The sequence below is a fragment of the Alexandromys fortis genome, unplaced genomic scaffold (assembly GCF_014885135.2).
Source record: "Alexandromys fortis isolate MF-2015 unplaced genomic scaffold, M_Fortis_MF-2015_v1.1 scaffold_157, whole genome shotgun sequence".
Classification (NCBI taxonomy): domain Eukaryota; kingdom Metazoa; phylum Chordata; class Mammalia; order Rodentia; family Cricetidae; genus Alexandromys; species Alexandromys fortis.
The window spans coordinates 1,451,820-1,469,331 of record NW_026068041.1 but is presented as its reverse complement, the minus strand read 5'-3'; the positions used below and the strand labels follow the sequence as shown (position 1 = coordinate 1,469,331).

Sequence of the window (17,512 nt, the reverse complement as noted above, 5' to 3'; positions counted from 1 at the left end):
TGGTCAGGTGTGGGCAGCAGCAAGAGCAGGCCCACCTGGAACGTGTGAACATGCGTGGTGCTCAGTAAGGATCGTTCATGTTAGGAAGGCAGCAGTCGGAATGAGGTAAAACCAAGATCCCCCTCCCCCCGCCCCTCCGCTACCCCCCCCTCTGAACACTGCACCCTCTCCATCAGTGGCGTCCAGTCAGCTGGCTCCAGAGCCAACCCCGGAGGACTACTCCAGCTGTGTTCTTTCCTGCTGCTGCCCAGCCCATCGCCCAGGGCCCACTTGTGTTTCCTGACTCACTCCGGTGTCTGGGCCGACTCTCTGGCTGGCTCTTCAGACTGACTCGGGGTTATAGGAAATATTCTGGCTGGAAATGGGATGAGGCAGATTGCCTGGCCACCTGGTCAGTATTTGACGATTGACCCAGCAGCCACCTTACTGCATCAAGCCCTCCCTTCCCTGTCTGCACGGCCAGAGAGGGAGCTAGCAACAGACACTCTGCTAGGGCCAAGGGTGCTCTTGGGACCCAGCCTGCAGTAATGGGGATGTAGGATGCCTTCCTTGTTCCTGGAGGCCCAGGTTTCAGGAATCAATTAGTCCTACTGTGTCCTGTTGTCTTAGAGATTCTGGGTTACTTCAGGGCAATTTTGAAGTTCCAGAACATTCCACTGTTCAAATTCAAAGCAACAGCCTGGGGCAAGGTGTCCTTGGTACGCCCAGGCAGCCCCAGAGGACCCTGGTGGCTTTTCAAGCTCCTGCTTCCAGGATGCCAATGCTGGAGTTCCAATTTCGTTGAATGTCGATTTTCTTCAGGATGCCAGTGTGGACCCCACACAAACCTTACTCTGTTCGGAGGTTTCTGTACCTTCCCTAGCAGCCAGAGAGCTGGTCACCATGCCTTAGCTCTCTCCAGGTGGTGAAGGGTGAGGAGGCCCAAGGCCTGAGAGGGGCGGTTTCTTTCCACCCTGCCTCTCTGCTGTCTTGGTCTCCAGCCTGCCCCAGGTAATGACCCAGCCCCAGTGAAGCCCCAAGAAGAGAGCAAGATCAATTGTGCCCATGGGCCCCAAGAAGTGAAAGTCACTTAAAGAGAGCTGGTCATCCAGGCAGAGGAGAAAGTCTGCCCCATACAGAGTCCCTTGTTCCTCTTGTCACTCAGCAGGGACAGCACTGCCCCTCTTATTTTGGGGCTGCTAAAACACTTTGTCCTCCTAATCCTGCCAAAGTAGGGAACTATGGGTTTCCTTCCCCACAGGGGGTGGGGGCTGAACCCCCACCCAGTCCTTCCTCCAGGGTCTGAGGAGTGGTTGAGTTTCTTGTTCAGTACCAAGCTGGCATCTGAAGATGGGCTCTCTTCTGCCAGTAGCCAGGCCTTCCCGTTTGGCAAGAGAGAAAATGGGGGCGATGCCAGGCCAAACATGGACTAGAAGTCAGTGGCCAAATCCCTGTCCGGAGGGGGCTCCTATATGAGGATTCTCCCCCATGCCCACACCACAGCCGTCTCCTTCAGGACAGGGTAGGGCACTGTTCAGCAGACCTAAGAGATCTCTGCAGTGAGTCCAAGTCCCTGCTACTTTGTCAGTTCCTGTTGTCACTACAAGAAGCCACCACTAAAAACAAACAGCTGAAACAGCAGATTTATTCTCACAGTTCTGGAGGCTAGACACCAACATGTGTCCCACTGAGCTCAAGTCCAGTGCCAGCAGAGCCAGTCCCTGCTGGGAGGTCAGAGGGCAATGGTTCACTGTCCTTCTCCAGCTTCTTCCTCTACTTCTCACATCCACACGGCAGCAATCACCTCCTGCCTCCCTCCCACAGGGCTCCCTGGGGTGCTACCCTGCCCACCTAGATGATCCAGGATCCTCTAAGACCTCTAGTTATATCTGTGCAGGCTCTTGTCACACCATCTGAGGCCTCGAGGCTCCTGGGATGAGGACCTGGGCACATGAACCACTATCTCCCTCTCACAACTTGGCTGCAAAACAGATCCCATCCCTAGTGTTTCAGTGACTGGGAGGCAAGGAGTTGGAGATCTTTCTTTGGGCTAAAAAGGGTCCTTCCTAGTCTTATGAAGGCCTAGGCATCAGCAATGCCCCTCTTCTGCTCAGAGACACCCATGCACTGCAGTGTGTCCTTGAAAGTCAGGTGCAGGGCTAAACTTAAGTGCTGGTGTAGGGGGCAGGGCCATCTTAGATATCCATAGCAGCCAGGGTGGCCTCAGAGTACCTACCCTAAGCCAGATGATAATAAGTCCATGGCTGGGAAGAAATGGGGCCCTGGGGCTTGCTGAGAACATAGGGAGGCCACAGGAGGAGTGATGTCTGCTAGGACAGCACATGTAGGCCTGGAGGCTGGCTACAGAGGCTGGCAATGTGCAGCAGGAGCTGGGGCTGTGGTCCTGGCCCATAGAGATGATGCCGACTGTCTGGGAGCAGCTCTGCCCTCAGCATCTAAGGGCAAGAGCTAGGTGGAACTCCGGAGTCCCCTGGGCTTTCCCTGTACCGAGAGCGGAGGGCAGGAGGTGGTGCAAAGCAAGGAGCCGTCCTTGCTACCTCTTCTCCATGCCCTGCATCTGCAGGCTGAGGGAGGTGAAGCTGGCCAAGAGGTCTGTCACTTCATCCACCTGCAGAGAGAAACCCAGACTGACCCGGGGGTCACCACACAAGGAAGGCACTGCCTCTCTTCAGGGTACACAGATGCTTCCCCCGTCCTGGTGTGTCAATGACAACGATGGGGGCTAGAGACTTCTGTGTTGGGCTCAGCACAGTCCTTGACCAGTGAAGGCCTAGGTGTCACCAACCCTTCCCTCTGACTATGGTTTATCTTGGGCATCAGGTAGTCTGGGACATGAGCACACCAGCCGCCGTGGCTTCATGGAAGTGGACAGAAGCTGAGGTCCATGGTGGTGGCGACACCCTAGGTCCTGTGGCTGTAGCTCACCTGCTCTTTGGTACTTGTCATCTGGAGGCGGGTACAGAGGTCATCCAGCCGTTCCCGCTGCTCATGGCGCCCCAGGCGCTCCAGGTACTCCCGTAGCATGTGGATGATCTGAAAGGAGAGAAAGGAGATGGGAGCTGAGCTGCTGGCTAGAAGGCAGGCACAGGCCCAACTTTATACCAACTAGCGTAATGGAGTGGAGATGTTGGGGAACAATGTAATCAGGAAACCTAAGCCAGAGGCGAATGGTCTGCTAAGTGTGGTACCCATCCAGGGAGGAATCGCTCACCTGCTTCACCTCCAGCCGGACAGCCTCCAGGCACTGGGAATGGCCCTCCTGTAGAATGTTCAGCTTCGACTTGGCCAGGTGTAGGGGCGTGCGGCCAGCTCTGTCCAGGGCGTCCACACGGGCCCCTGTGGGAACAGGGAGAAGGAAGCATGCTGGGCATGAGAACGAGAGAAGGCAGGAAGAGGTGGAGGAAGGAGCCACATACCTCCTCGGAGCAGCGTGGTGATGACAGGCACATGGTTGGTGCAAGCCGCTGCGGAAAAAAGAGAGACTTAAGAATCACAACTGGGGAGAGCAGGGAAGAGATCTGTGTCCCTGCGTGTGCCTGTGCCACTTTACCTCCCGAGACAGTGTCACCAGTTAGACTATTGGACGGGACTCAGATCAAGTCCAATTTTCTCCCTGTACAGCTGGAGAAACTGAGGCCTGGAGATAGGACTCACTATAATCGATGGTGTGAGTCTACAGCAAGGCTGGGACAGCCAAAGGGCTCACAACCCACTTCCTAGCAGAGGTGGCTGCAGCCAGTCCAGGGCGCACCAACAGCTCTGCCAAGTGCGCAGCCTACTGTGAACGAATGGTCTGTGGGACACAGACTGGGGAATGCATCCTTGGGGTTCAAGCTCTGTCAGGATGCTAGGAGACACTCCTGGGACCTGCAGAGCCCTAGGAAGCCTACCTTGTGGCTTTCGAGGACTTACCCAGGTGCAATGGTGTGTTGCCCAGACCATCCTGTTGGTTGGGGTCAGCCCCATGGTCCAGGAGAAGTTGCACTGAAGAAGGAAAAATCCAAGATCTACTGTTAGAGGTTCCCACCAACTAAACCTCACCTGAAGCCAGCAGAGGCTTCCCGGAGTGTGGAATGCAGGACCTGGACATGGCTCCCCAATGCTGTTACATGCACTCCATCATTTATGTGCTCCACAGGGTTTATGTGTAGACCCCAAGGGTCCAGAACCAAGCTCTGTAGGAGAGTTAGTCTCTTGACCTCTTGGTCCTATCTGACTGAGGAACATACTGGGGAAGGCTCCTGAAAGTATTTTCTATTCCCTATACGGCAGCAGGCTGCACTGTGCTCCATGAGCAGACGCCCCTCTTCAGCTGTCCTGGGCTGCCTCATGTTGCCAAGGCTTGCCAACCTCCCAGATGGAATCATTTAGGTTAAGGACATTGTATTGGAGAGCCAGGCTGAGTCTCACAAAAGAACAAAATCTAATTCCAGAGGGACTGGCCATAGACAAAATGGGAACTGTAACAGTGTCCCATCTCTAGAATGAAATAGGTGACCATCTCTGTAAGAGACACACACAGAAAAAAAAAAAAACTTCTGGCAACCAGGGCACTATAGCTGGGCCTGGGGACTTAGGTCTGTGAGTCTAGCTATCCAGGGGTCTGAGGCTGGAGGGTCTCAAGTTCTAGGCCTACCTGGTTTGTAGCATGAGCTCAAGGCCAGCCTGAACAACAAAATAAAAAGTAAGAAGAGGGCTGGGGATGAATCTTAGTGGTGGAGCCCTTGCCAACATGAGTGAAGCCCCTGGGTTTTATCCCCAGGACCACAAAAGAAAAAAACAAACAAAAAACCTGGCCCAGGTGTAACAGTGTGGACACCTGTAATTCTAGCATTCAGGAGACGGACGCAAGATCAGTTTGTGGGCGTTCTCAGCAGCACAGCAGCTGTGAGGCCAGACTGGACTACATGAGACCCTGCCCCCCCCCACTGGATTCATTAACAAGGACCTCTGCTTATTAAGTGAATGACTGCTCACCAAGCCAGGATGGTGGCACACATCTGTAATCCTAGCACTTGAGGGCTCCTGTCACAAGTCTTCCCAATCCCACACCCCAGCCCTCCCCCCAGCATGCAGACAGCAATTCCTCCCCCGTTTCATTTAGAAGGATGTCATTGGCCTTGACCAATTCCTATTGCTTCCCCAGGACTCACCAATCTGGTCGTTGCCATTGCAGGAGGCAAAATGGAGGGCTGTGCGGCCTTTGTCGTCAGCTGCGCAGGGGTCCGTGCCATCTTCCAGCAGCTGCTGCACTGACCACCAAGATGAGGGAGAAAGGGGAAAAAGCAGTAGTGTTAGCTATGCTACAGTCCCTAGGGATGGACGATGATGCTCAAGGGTCCCTCCAGATGAGCCATTCATAATTCACAGCAAAGTTGGTCCCTCCTAGATGCTGGCCCCTCAGGGACTACTGGCCCCAAGGAGAATTCTGTTATCTTAATGGCCATGGATCCGTTTTAACCTGTGTGTCTAGGGACTGGACAGAACATCAGAAGAGGCTCTTGATCTTTATGGTAGGAACTGCAGGGCACAGTAATTCTAGCACAGGGAGTGGCCCCATCCCTCTGTCTCCATGCTTAGGTACATTTTCATTCCATCTGGACACAGCTGAGCAAGCTACCGGCTGGTACTTGGTTCTCAAGAGGTCGCACTTTGAAAGGGAGAGAGCATAAGCTCCAGGGACGCATAAAATCCCAAGCTAAACTAAGCAGAAAAGGAGCACACAGCATCAGCATGAGGCGGTGGCAGGAGCTGGGATGGGAACAGGCACGGAGGCCTGGATGTGCACAGCAGTCACAGAAAATGGGCATCATCTCCGCGCTGCCGCCTGCAGAGCCGCTGTGACGGAAATAATGGATGTGTTATTCCTTCTCTGACAGAGCGGGGCCCTGAAAAGGGGGAGACATTATGCACTAATGACCAAGAAGTGGGGAAAATTGCTGCCAGTCCTTTCAGCGTCAGTGACGTTTTAGTCTTTTTCCCAGAAGCCCCCTCAAGGATCTGAGTCCTCCAGTCAAAGTCCAAACTGCTTCCTGTCCATGTAACTCGCCCCAGCTGAGTCAGCCTCTCCTCTCCCACATTTCTCCCACATCCTGCCCATCCTGTTCTTTAACAGCAGGGGACTGTTCATCCTAGAACAGAGCTCACTGTACAGTGTACTTGGAATTCTGGCCAGGCAGCAGCCTGACAATAGCCATGCAAGGTGTCACATCCACTTCACAGACCAGGACACTTTGGCCCCGTGAGATGTGAGGTTCATAGGCCACAGTGACCCAGGTGAAAAGAGGCAAAGTGGGCTGCAAATTGGCGTCTCTGCTCCAGCTCAGCACATCACTGCTGCATTTTGCATTCCTGCCTGCATTTATTTTGTTTGGTTTGCTTTGGTTTGTCCTTTGGTTTTTTGAGACAGGGTTTCACTGTATGTAGCCCTGGCTGTCCTGGAGCCTCAAACTGACCAAGATCCACCTGCCTCTGCCTCCCGAGTGCTGGGATGAAAGGTGTACAGCACTCAGCTCCGTCTGGCTTTGAACTGGTGTCGCTTTATCGTCTTCCTCCTCAACTATATTTCGGGTTTATAGCTTTGTATGAGGCATGGTGCCCCGTAAGTGCTGCCCCATTACTGTTGCTGACTGGCTGACCAGCTGGGTGTCATGTCACACTCTTGTAACCACAGCACTCTAGAAACAGAGACAGGAGAATCACAAGTTCAAGGCCAAACTGAAAGACATCAGCCCCAATCCTATTCTCTGCCACAAGCCACAACATTATACAGTATTGCTCAGCCATCTTTTCACCAGTGACTTATCAGAGTCAGGGGCCCTGGTAAAGGTTAAGCCATAATTCAAGGAAATTTCAGTGTTGTTGCTTTGGGAATAAAGGGGGTGTCTTTTTGCTGTAGCTTTTCAATGTAGCTAACGCCCCTTCTGTTACGTATTTAGGAACTAATTCCCACAGTTCCGAACTGTCTCCTGTACCTTTGGGGCTTACTAATCACATTCCCCTAGCTACACGAGAAAGCAGTTTCCCACTGCCAGGCCTTCGTTCCTCTCTTCTAGGTAAATGCAGAGAGCTGCCTTCCTGCAGTTATCTTTATCAGCAGGCATTGGTCAGTGTTCAGGGTCCAGGCAAGAGCATCTCATTTGCGATGTTCACAGCTGTCTAAGGACACAGAATTACTGCTTGCCCAAGCTGCTGATTCATAGCTGCTTAGATAGGTAGCAGAATCCGCATGCTCTGGTTTTACCTCACTCAAAAGATTCCTAACTCCTTATGCTCACCTTCACCTCAGTTTACTGATGATTTTAGTTCAGGAAATTTACTGCTTGTGTTTTACTCTCAAGGACAGCAGAAGAGATAATTAACAGCGACCTAAAGACCCCCAACTCCCCCTGATCAGAACAGCTGATAACAGCATACCCTGGAACTGATAATTTAGAGGCCTGGGTCTCCTCTTTGTTTCTACCACCTAGAGCAATAAATGTAAACTCCAGACCTAGACATGGTGAATGTGCTAATCAGATCAGGAGCCATTAGCTTCCCTGCAAACCCCCAGACTGTTTACATATGTTGCCTGGTTACCAGTATCCTGTACGCATGCTGGGAGATAAGCTGCGCACTGATTTAAAACACACTTTGTGCCCTATTCATAATTTTATAAAATAAAATTTTAATAAATCTTTATTAAAGTAACTGAAATTAAAGTAAACTAAACTGATCTTTTATTTACCACCTAAAATATAGCATTCCATCTAGAATTCCCTAATGATGTAATTCCTTTCTTAACTTTCTCCATTAAGAACGTGTGCTAGCCACACCCACCTTTGAACTGACAGCCACAGCTCCGTGTATGCGCATGTGTGTATGTGAGCACGCACATGTGTGTGAAAACTTTTTTACAGGGAAAAAGCATTCCAGTCCTCGAACCTGCTAGGGCTGGGGAACAGCTGGTTATAAGGGCATATATTACTGGGAATGTTTGTGACAGGAGAATTAATTAAGAAGAGAAAAAGAGAAGAATAAAGGAACATGGATAGACAAATCCTGTTGTGAGTAGATTTTTTAACCCCCAGACTTTAGTCCCCTTTGCTTACTGTGGTGTCTTTGATTGGACCCTGAGAGGGGTTTCTTAAGAGCTGGACTCTAAGGAAAGATGGTTTTTAAAAAGTGGCCGGGTGGGCAGGAAGGGTCTAACCTGATGATCTGAGTTCAATCACTGAAACCACGTGGTGGAAGGAGGGAGCAAGTACATGTATGGTATGGGAGGTCCTTCTGTCTATGTGTTGCTTGTATTGGTTAATGAATAAAGAAACTGCCTTGGCCCGATAGGGCAGTACTTAGGTAGGTGGAGAGGAGTGGACTGAATGCTGAGAGGAAGAAGGGCGGGATCAGAGAGCCGCCATGAAGCTGCCAGAGTCAGACATGCTGAATCTTTGCCAGTAAGCCACTGCCACGTGGTGGTAATATACAGATTAATAGAAATGGGTTAAATTAATATGTAAGAGTTAGTAGCCAATAAGAAGTTAGAGCTAATGGGCCAAGCAGTGATTTAATGAATACAGTTTCTGTGTGGTTATTTCGGGGCTAAGCTAGCAGGGTAGCTGGGAACTGAGCTGCAGGACAAACAAGCGGGCCTTCCTCCTACACACATAAGTTGTACAATGACATCTACAAGCACACACATGCTCCCCAAAACAATAAACATGAAAAAATAATGTCTATTATCTTTCATTGCAAAACTTTCTAAGTTGATGCTCAACTATCCTCAAACGTTAAATTTCATGGAAAACAGACCAAGGCAAGAAGTGGACAAACCTTCCAGGTTCTGGGCCTGCTGACTACTGCTGAGCCAAAAGCAAAGGAACCATCTGGAAGCAGGTCCCTGAGATAACTGTGCCTATCCCATGACTGCTGTAAGGGGCTCCTGTAACCATGGCCCCTCACTGTCCACATCTTACCTGTTGCCACAACAGCCCACCACCAAATCAGAATGCTGTACCCTGGAGGGAGGCAGAATAATGGCCCTCAAATTTTGTGGATGTTACTTCCAAGGCAAAAGCAATTTCTGCAGATCTGCACAAGGCTAAAGACTCTAAACTATGGAGACATTGCTGGATCATCCAGGCCCAGTGGAACTGAATGAGTCCTATAAACCAGGGGACCCTTTCCTACTTAATAATCTAGAGAAGGCAAGATGAGGGCTCAGCCCACTGTTAGGGGTTTGTGGATGACAAAGAGGCCTAAGAGAGGCCTGGCAACTTAGAAGTTGCAAAGCAAAGAGAAACAGATTCTTCCCACGACCCTCCAGAAATGCAGACACATGGAGTTTTGGCCTGGCCTGGAAGTGTGACCTGCAGAACTGTCCATGCCACTGGTGATGCTGAGCACTGAACGTAGGTCATTTGTGGAGGCCTTTCTTGACGGTGAATCCTGACTTGATCAGAGACGTGCCTAGATCACCATCAGTGTGAACCTATGAGGGCATTCTCAGAGAAGATTCGGGAAGGAGGGAATTCCCACCCTGAGTGGGGCAGCACCATCCCATAGGTTGCGGGCCCAGAAGGGCAGGAAAGAGGAGGGAGCCTGAAAGCACATGCACGCTCCCTGCTTCCTGCCACAGGGACACTGACCTCTTCTGCCATGCCCTCCAGCAACAACCAATGGAAACTTGCTTTGTTTTGCTTTTTAATTTATTCATCTTTTTGTGTTTTTGAGTATGTATGGTTTCTGATCATGGTATGTACAAGTGCATGTGCCTATGTGTGTGCAGCAGGGACCAGAAGAGGGCATCAGGGATCCTCTGTCATTTGCCACTTTATTTTACGATACAAGGTCTCTTAGTGAACCTGTAGATTCCTGCTGCAGTTCGGATGGCTGGCCACCAAGCTCCTAGGATCTACCTGTCTCCAACCCTGATGCTGGGGTTACAGGTACATGGAGCCATGCCTGACTTTTTTACATGGGTCCTAGGGATTTGAACTCAGGTCCTCTTGCTTTTATGGCAAGTACTCTTACCCACTGAGCCATTCACTAGGCCAAACCTATTATTTTTATCTCCCTCTATACCCCAGGCTTTTGTAGAATTTGCTGTGTAGACCAGACTGGCCTTAATAGTCATCCAACCACCTCTGCCTCCTAAATTCTAGGATTAGAGCATACTCCACTGCACTGAGGTCTGAATGGAGTAGATGAGCTGAGCACTAAAAGATCTGAATTCGGGGCTGGTGAGATGCCTCCGCAGTTAGTTAAGAGCATTGTCTGCTCTTCCAAAGGTCCTGAGTTCAATTCCCAGCAACCACATGGTAGCTCACAACCATCTGTAATGAGATCTGGTGCCTTCTTTTGGCCTGTAGGCATACATACAGACAGAATATTGTATATATAATAAATAAATATTTAAAAAAAAATTTTTTTAAAAAGATCTGAATTCAGGAGCAAAAGTAATCTCCTTCCTTAGGTGCAAGTTTGTCACCATGACAAAGTCTGACGATACAGCAGCCACAGTAACCCAACACGTCACTTCCCCTGACACATGGGAGGTATTGTTAGCAGATTAAATTAGTAGCAGCAGTGGTAGTAGCAGTAGCATTTGTCCTAGAAGCTGCCCTTGTACCTCTGATGCTCTACCTCAGTTAGGGAATGCTCGGAAGCAGCAACAGAAAGTCAGCTACAGTGTCCTGCAGGGACCCCACCCATGCTTGTGAGACGCCCTTTCAGTAACAGGTCTGAGGACCAGTCACTGGAGAGCCAGGGGTGCCAGATGATTACCCGGCAGTCAAGGGAGTGTTCACTGATGCGGGATGCCCTTCGGTATGCTGTGAATATGTTTTATTACCACTGGTTAATAAAGAAGCTGATTTGGCCAGTAGCCAGGCAGAACAGAGTCAGGTGGAAAATCCAAGCAAAGATACAAGGACAAGGAAGGCAGAATCAGGGAGGTGCCAGCAGCCACTGGAGAAGAAAGATGTGAAGTAACAAGCCACGAGCCTCGTGGTAAAATGTAGAATAATAGAAAAGGGTTCATTTAAGTTGTAAGAGCTAGTTAATAATAAGCCTGAGATAAAAGGCCAAACAGTTTATAACTAATATTAAGCCTCAGAGTGGTTATTCAGGAACTGGTGGGTAGGAGAAAAACCTGGAGGTCACTCCTACCAAAAGTGGGCACTTGCTCTTTGCTGAGGGCTATGCTGAACCCCAATGATTTAAAGAAAAACACAAAACACTGGAATGGTCCCTAGCATCAGGAAGCATACAGAGCACTGTGACACCAGGAGACACTGGTAACAGAGGGGCATGGTGAGACAGTGAGGGAGTCCTACACCCTACTTCTGTTTTGCAGTGACTTCAGAGTCAGGGAGTGAACAAGGTGAGCATGCCCCAAGGGAAGGAGGGTGAGCTGGCTTTTCCCTTCCCCATCAGCCCACAGGTCCCACTGTGCACACTCACCTGTTTCTACATCATTGGCATTGGCCGAGTCCCTCAGCCTCTTCAGAGCTATAAAAACAGAAAAGACAGTTAAAAAAAATGAGCATAACAAAGCAGAAGGCACATGGCTTCTGAGCTTTCCCTGACAGTCTACCCTTCAATCACAGCAGTACATAAAGGCAAAGGTGTCGGGACAGAAACCACCAGTCTGGGAACAAGGAGAAACTGGAACTGGGCCACAGTTGGAGGAGAGAACAATTTCTGTAGCAAACTGACTTCTGGAGCCAGATCTAATTTCTGCCACTTGTGGTAGCTGGCGACCTTGAGCAAGAAAGTTACTTACCCTGGGCCCCAGCCCATCATCCATAAAACAAGGCTGAGTTGTTTGGCCAGCTCTTAAGTTGTTACAAAGAAAATTGAGATAATATTTTTAAAATAGGATGAATGAGAGGGTTTGCTTAGTCCTTTGTAAGATAATCACACCCAAGCTTTTATTATTATTCTTCACAGCGGTCATTCCTAAATGACTTACCAAACATGGTAATTCCCAAGCAGAAACTTCTTTGCCCTCTTTGCACTGATTCTGCCTCTACTTTAGAACAAAACTAACAACAACCTCTTGTCTGAGAATGGTCAAAAAAATGCAAACTAGATATAACAATTGCAGGCATCTATATGCACTTTTTTGTTACAGAACTTTGAAATTCTCTTTTAAACTTTTTTGAGTCAGGGTTTCTCTGTGTAGCCCTGGCTGTCCTAGAACTCACTCTGTAGGTCAGGCTGGCCTCGAACTCACAGAGATCTGCCTGTCTCTGCCTCCCGAGTGCTGGGATTAAAGACAGGGACACCATTGCCCGACCCTCTTTTGACTTTTAAGACACCAGGTCAAATGGTGCTAGTCTGAAGAGACCTTAAAACTTTCCATTCTTGGGGCTGGAGATGTGGCCCAGAGATTAAGAGGACTGGCTGTTCTTTAGAGGTACTGAGTTCAATTTTCAGCAACCATATGATGGCTCACAACCATCTATAAATGAGATCTGGTATCCTCTTCAGGAGTGTAGGGATACATGCAAGCAGACCACTGAATACTGTATACATAATAAATCTTACAAAAAACTTTCCATTCTTAATCCTTCTGCACCCCATTTTCCTTTTCACCCACAAACTGTAGAAAACAATATAGCAGATATACCAGGATGGTCTGACTGACCTGAGTTGGACTACGGTACAACCTTTTTCTATGTGACTTGAGATCAGCAGTCCAGATGGGAGTAACTGGACTTGATGTGATAATATGTGTTCTATTTAGGGATGCTGAGATGGCTCAGTGGGAAAAAATGCTTGCTACAAAACCTAACTCCCCAGTGCAATCTGCAGGATTCACACTGTGGACCTGGAACTTGCTACTTAAACCAGGCTAACCTTGAACTCACAGAGATCTTTCTCTACCACCTCTGCCGCCTCAGGATTACAGGTGTGCAGCATCACACCTGGCCGTTTTTCTCGCCTACAGCAAATTCTGTACAAGTCACTTCTCATGGGTCACAATCTATCTCTTGAAATGATTATAAAAGTTTGTGAATCAAATGAATGTTTGTCCATCATATGGGTAGACTTTATAAGCAGAACCTTACTTTTTTTTTTCTTATTCGAGACAGGGTTTCTCGTAGCTTTGGACCTGTCCTGGAACTAGCTCTTGTAGACCAGGCTGGCCTCGAACTCACAGAGATCCGCCTGCCTCTGCCTCCCGAGTGCTGGAATTAAAGGTGTGCGAACCTAACTCTTAATACCCCAGTAAAGCTAGTAGTGCACCCATTCTACATATAGAAAACTGGGGCTACAAGTGTCTGTAGGTGTGTAAGGGCCACATGTGGAGCAGTCTGGTTCAGATCTGTGCATTCACACAAGTAGGTATGGCATAGGCGCAGGCTCTTGGCTTCTTTCTTTAATAATAAAAAATATTCTCAATCGTCCCACATTATTGTCTACTAAAAACCACCCTCAAGAGTGGAAAGATTTTTTTAGTGATGTCCAAGTGGCCGAAGACACGGTCCTCGTTAGCTCTAACTACTGCGATCACTCACGAGCGATCCCAGGATCCCTGGCTGAGCTCACCGTGCACCTCCTTGCCCGTGGGCCCGAGCCGGCGGTGGGGCCTGGCAGCACGCCTCAGCCGTCCGGCGGGGATCTTGCAGCGCAGTTCATCGCGTGGCTCGGTGTCCTGCTGCCACAGGACCTGGAGGTAGCGCAGCGGGGACTGGGCCCTGCCGGCTGCCCGGCCCTGGAGGCCTGCACCGCCGCCCAGCGCAGCGCCTAGGTCCGCGAAGGAGAACAGGCCTCCGGTTTCCGCCAGCGGCTCCGGCGCCACCGCGCATTCGCCGTCGGAGCTCGAGCGGCCGGATCGGGACTCGTCATCCGCGCCCCCGCCGGTGGCTGCCATGGCAACGGCTAGGCGCGGGCCTGGCAGCGCCAGCTTCGTTCCAGACCGACCAACGGACCCACTTCCCTCCAGGAGAAGCCTCGCTGTCAGCGAGCGGGAGGGCGGGGCCTGCAACCACGGCAACAGAGTACGGGCAGGCCGGGCCGCGTAAAGCGTCGGACCAATCAGACACTGCAGAACATGTACAACCCAGCCAATCAGGCAAGGAAGGCAGAGTATAAGGAGAACACTGGTTTACGGTGGTCTGACTGGCGGACAGATAAGCCAATCACAAATTGGAATTGCTACGCACTAAGCGTGTGTTCCTACTGGAGCCAGTAAAAAGGCTGAGTTCTGGGCACTTTTCCCCCACCCCTTTCTTCCAGTTCTTCCTGTCGTAAGTCCGGAAAGACGACTGGCAAAGGCTTTAGCCAATCACGGTAAAATGCTCCCCAGCGAATCGGAAAGGAAAATGAAGAAACCAACTAGTCTGGTGTAGGTGTGTTTTGAATCAATGAACAGACATAAAAAACGCGGTTTTCCACAAAATGCACGATGATTTGGAAATATCACCTCTAAGCAGGCGGTAATATCTTCTAACATAATAGATTTCGCTCCCTCAGGGTTCACTTGCCCCGAGGGGAATCATTGCTTTAAAAAAGATTTTTTAAGGTTTATTTATTTATGTATACAGTGTTCTGACTGATTTATTATTATGTATACAGTGTTCTGTCTGCCTATATTCCTGCAGCCAGAAGAGGCATCAGATCTCATTATAGATGGTTGTGAACCACCATGATGTTGCTGGGTCTTAAACTCAGGACCTCTGGAAGAGTTGTGGGTTCTCTTAACCTCTGAGCCATCTCTCCAGCCCTTAACACAATTTTAATTTAATGTAATTATACAAAAGTAACCCTTCAGTAGACAGATTAGTGCAGAACTATTATTTAGCCTTGAAAGTCCTACCTAACACAAGCCTGAACCAGACACAAGAGGGCTGCAAGCACACACACACACACAGAGGCACGCATACATTCACACACACACACACATGTCATTTACATTTGGTCAATTCATACATAAAATAGAAAACAATCGAAAGACCAAGTAAATAAATACCTGTATTATTGCCTTGTGGGACTCCCAAGGACTTGGATTCTAGTTCTATTGTACCCCGTGTTTGTAGTTTGGGTGCAACTTCTTGGAGCCAATCTTTGGAGCCAGTCTGGACCAGGAGTCTTTCTAGTGTAAGACTTAAGACAATCCTGAAGCCATTTTTGACAATTCTGAATCCTCTCAGCCTCTGTGCCATAGTGCTTCCCCTCCTCCCCTGGGAACCAAGGACCTAACAGCTACACTCGCACGTACTCAGTTCCTGAACAATTACCCATTTACGTATGTTTTGTTTCTGTCCCCTGGGAAACGGGGTCAAAATGACCTCTTACCTCATCTGATCTGTCAACAGCTCTCCAGTCAATTATTGGTAATAGCCCTTTCAAATAAGCCAATCAGAATAGTCAAAGAACAACCCCCCTTGCTTCTGTGGCCCCTTTAAAAGTAGACTGTACCAGCTATTCGAGGTCTCTCAGCTTCCCAAATGCTGGGGGACCCTGTCATGACAGAATTAATAAAATCCTCATGCTTTTGCATCGGCTGTGGTGTGTGAGATGGTCTCGGGGGGCGACTCCTCCTCGGTGTTTGGACGCTAGAGTCCAACACTAGGAAGAGTATGAATACCAGCTCAGGCCAGATCCAACACATTGCCTTTCCTTTCCATCTTTCTTTGCCTCCACCTGTTGGCCTTCACAGTATGTTAGAGAAATTTGAACTGATTATCAGCATTTAAAATTTGACAGCTGATGGTGCCCAAGTGACGGCTCAGCGGGTACGAGCACTGTCTGCTCTTGCAGAGGACCTGGATTCAATTCCCATACCCACATGGCAGCTCACAACTGTTTATAATTTCAGTTCCAGGGGATCTGGCATCCTCACACAGACATACTTGCAGAACACCAATGCGCATAGAAATAAATAAACCCAGCAAAAATATTTTTAAAAATTTGACAGCTAAGCCAGCAAGATGAAGAGTGTTTCTCAACCTGTGAGTCACAAACAGCCCCTTCACAGAAGCAGCCCAAGACCATCTGCATATCCCTTATTCACATTATGATTGATAACAGTAGCACAATGACAGGAAATAGCAATGAAAAGAATTGTATGTCTGTGAGTTCGAGACCAGCCTGGTCTACAAGAGCTAGTTCCAGGACAGGCTCCAAAACCATAGAGAAACCCTGTCTCGAAAAACAAAAACAAAAAAAAATTAAAGAATTGTATGGTTGGGGTTCCACAGCATGAGGAGCTGTGTTAAGGGTTGCAACGCCAGGAAGGGTGAGAAGCATTGGCTCAGCAGCTGGGAACTCCTGTTGCAATAGCCCGACCACCTGGCTGTGATCCCAGCTCTTGTGGTGGAAGTTCTCCCTCAGCCTCCACACCCACCCCATGACATGGACACACCGGCAATCTGTCTATCTTCTCTCTCCCTTTCCCTCCCTCCTTCACCCCTGCTCTCACACCACAAATAATAACAAAAATTTAAAATGAGACTTTGCAACTTTTTAATGGCATTCTCCTAAAAATGGGAAGGTATGTCAACTCATCACCTGATTTCCCAGTGCATCTATTGTACATTGTTATTTCAGGCTTACTACACAGCCTAGGATGGCCTTGAACTTCACTTCTTGAAAAGTACTAGGACCACAAGCACCCAGCACCCTCACGTTTGGGTGTTTCTGGGTATCAAACCCAGAGCTTTGTGCACGGCAGGCAAGCACCCTGTCTAAGGAGTTACACTCCAGTTCCTGCTCTCCTTTCCCTTCCCCACAAAGTCTCGCCACCCTTGTTGCTTTTCGAAGGAGGCTGAAAGACAATTGACACTTCCTGTCTTATTTGTAGGAATCCCTCTTCCCCCCCAGTCAGAGTTTCTCTGTGTAGCTCTGACTGTCCTTGAATTTTCTCTGTAGACTAGGTTGGTCTTGAACTCAGAGATCCTCCTGCCCTATCCCCCAAGTGCTGGGATTAAAGGCGTGCGCCACCATCCAGAAAGTCTATTCTTAAGATAAACTAGCAAGAAATCAAAATGTTGCTTTTTTACTCAAAAGTGGAATGTTGAGGCAGGATACGATGTCATAAGCCTTTAAGCCCAGCATTCAAGAGGCAGAAGAAGGTAGATCTTTGTGAGTTTGAGGGTAACCTGGGCTATATTGCGAACTGCAGACCAGCCAGAGCTAGAAAGTTTGGTGTTTCGAGACAGGATTTCTCTGTCTCCTACATTCTTTACGCCTCTCCTTTTGACTAGATCCCCGAGGCCTGAGGGCGGAGTCCGATGAAGACAGCGGCTTTAGCGTGAGCGCTCCACAGTCTCTACTTCCTGCACATTTTCCAGGTGTGGATCTTTGTGTTAGCTTCCATCTGCAGGAAGGAGCCTCTCTGATGCTGACTGAATGAGGCACTGATTCTGAGGTTTCTCTTGGACATCCTAAAATTTTCATTTCTAGTTTTATTGTAGTTCGTGGTTTCTTTAGTGATTCTATTTCTACTTTCATCTCTCAGCCGTTTTCAGTATTTCATTTAATAGTTTGTGCTTTCAGTGTCTTCATTAAGGGATTTATTCTT

General features: G+C 49.0%; 1 protein-coding gene across 1 annotated transcript; it reads right to left on the bottom strand.

The window, feature by feature from the left end:
- Positions 1-1,604: 1,604 nt before the first annotated feature.
- On the bottom strand, positions 1,605-13,967 carry Ankrd54 (ankyrin repeat domain 54). The gene is made up of 8 exons (XM_050165755.1): positions 13,537-13,967; positions 11,443-11,490; positions 5,154-5,252; positions 3,913-3,984; positions 3,417-3,464; positions 3,212-3,336; positions 2,926-3,033; positions 1,605-2,608 (listed from the first exon to the last, which is right to left on the bottom strand). Exons 1-8 carry the CDS (start codon positions 13,859-13,861, stop codon positions 2,534-2,536), a joined length of 900 nt encoding a protein of 299 aa, XP_050021712.1. The 5' UTR covers positions 13,862-13,967; the 3' UTR covers positions 1,605-2,533.
- Positions 13,968-17,512: the final 3,545 nt, after the last annotated feature.

What these genes read in the sequence shown, in the direction of transcription:
- Ankrd54 (XM_050165755.1), bottom strand. Translation starts at nt 13,861, where the DNA reads ATGGCAGCCACCGGCGGGGGCGCGGATGACGAGTCCCGATCCGGCCGC. An exon ending in CAACACACCATTGCACCTGG is followed by an intron (nt 3,465 to 3,912) that starts GTAAGTCCTCGA and finishes TTTTTTCCGCAG; the next exon opens with CGGCTTGCACCAACCATGTG. An exon ending in TGACAAGTACCAAAGAGCAG is followed by an intron (nt 2,609 to 2,925) that starts GTGAGCTACAGC and finishes TTCTCTCTGCAG; the next exon opens with GTGGATGAAGTGACAGACCT.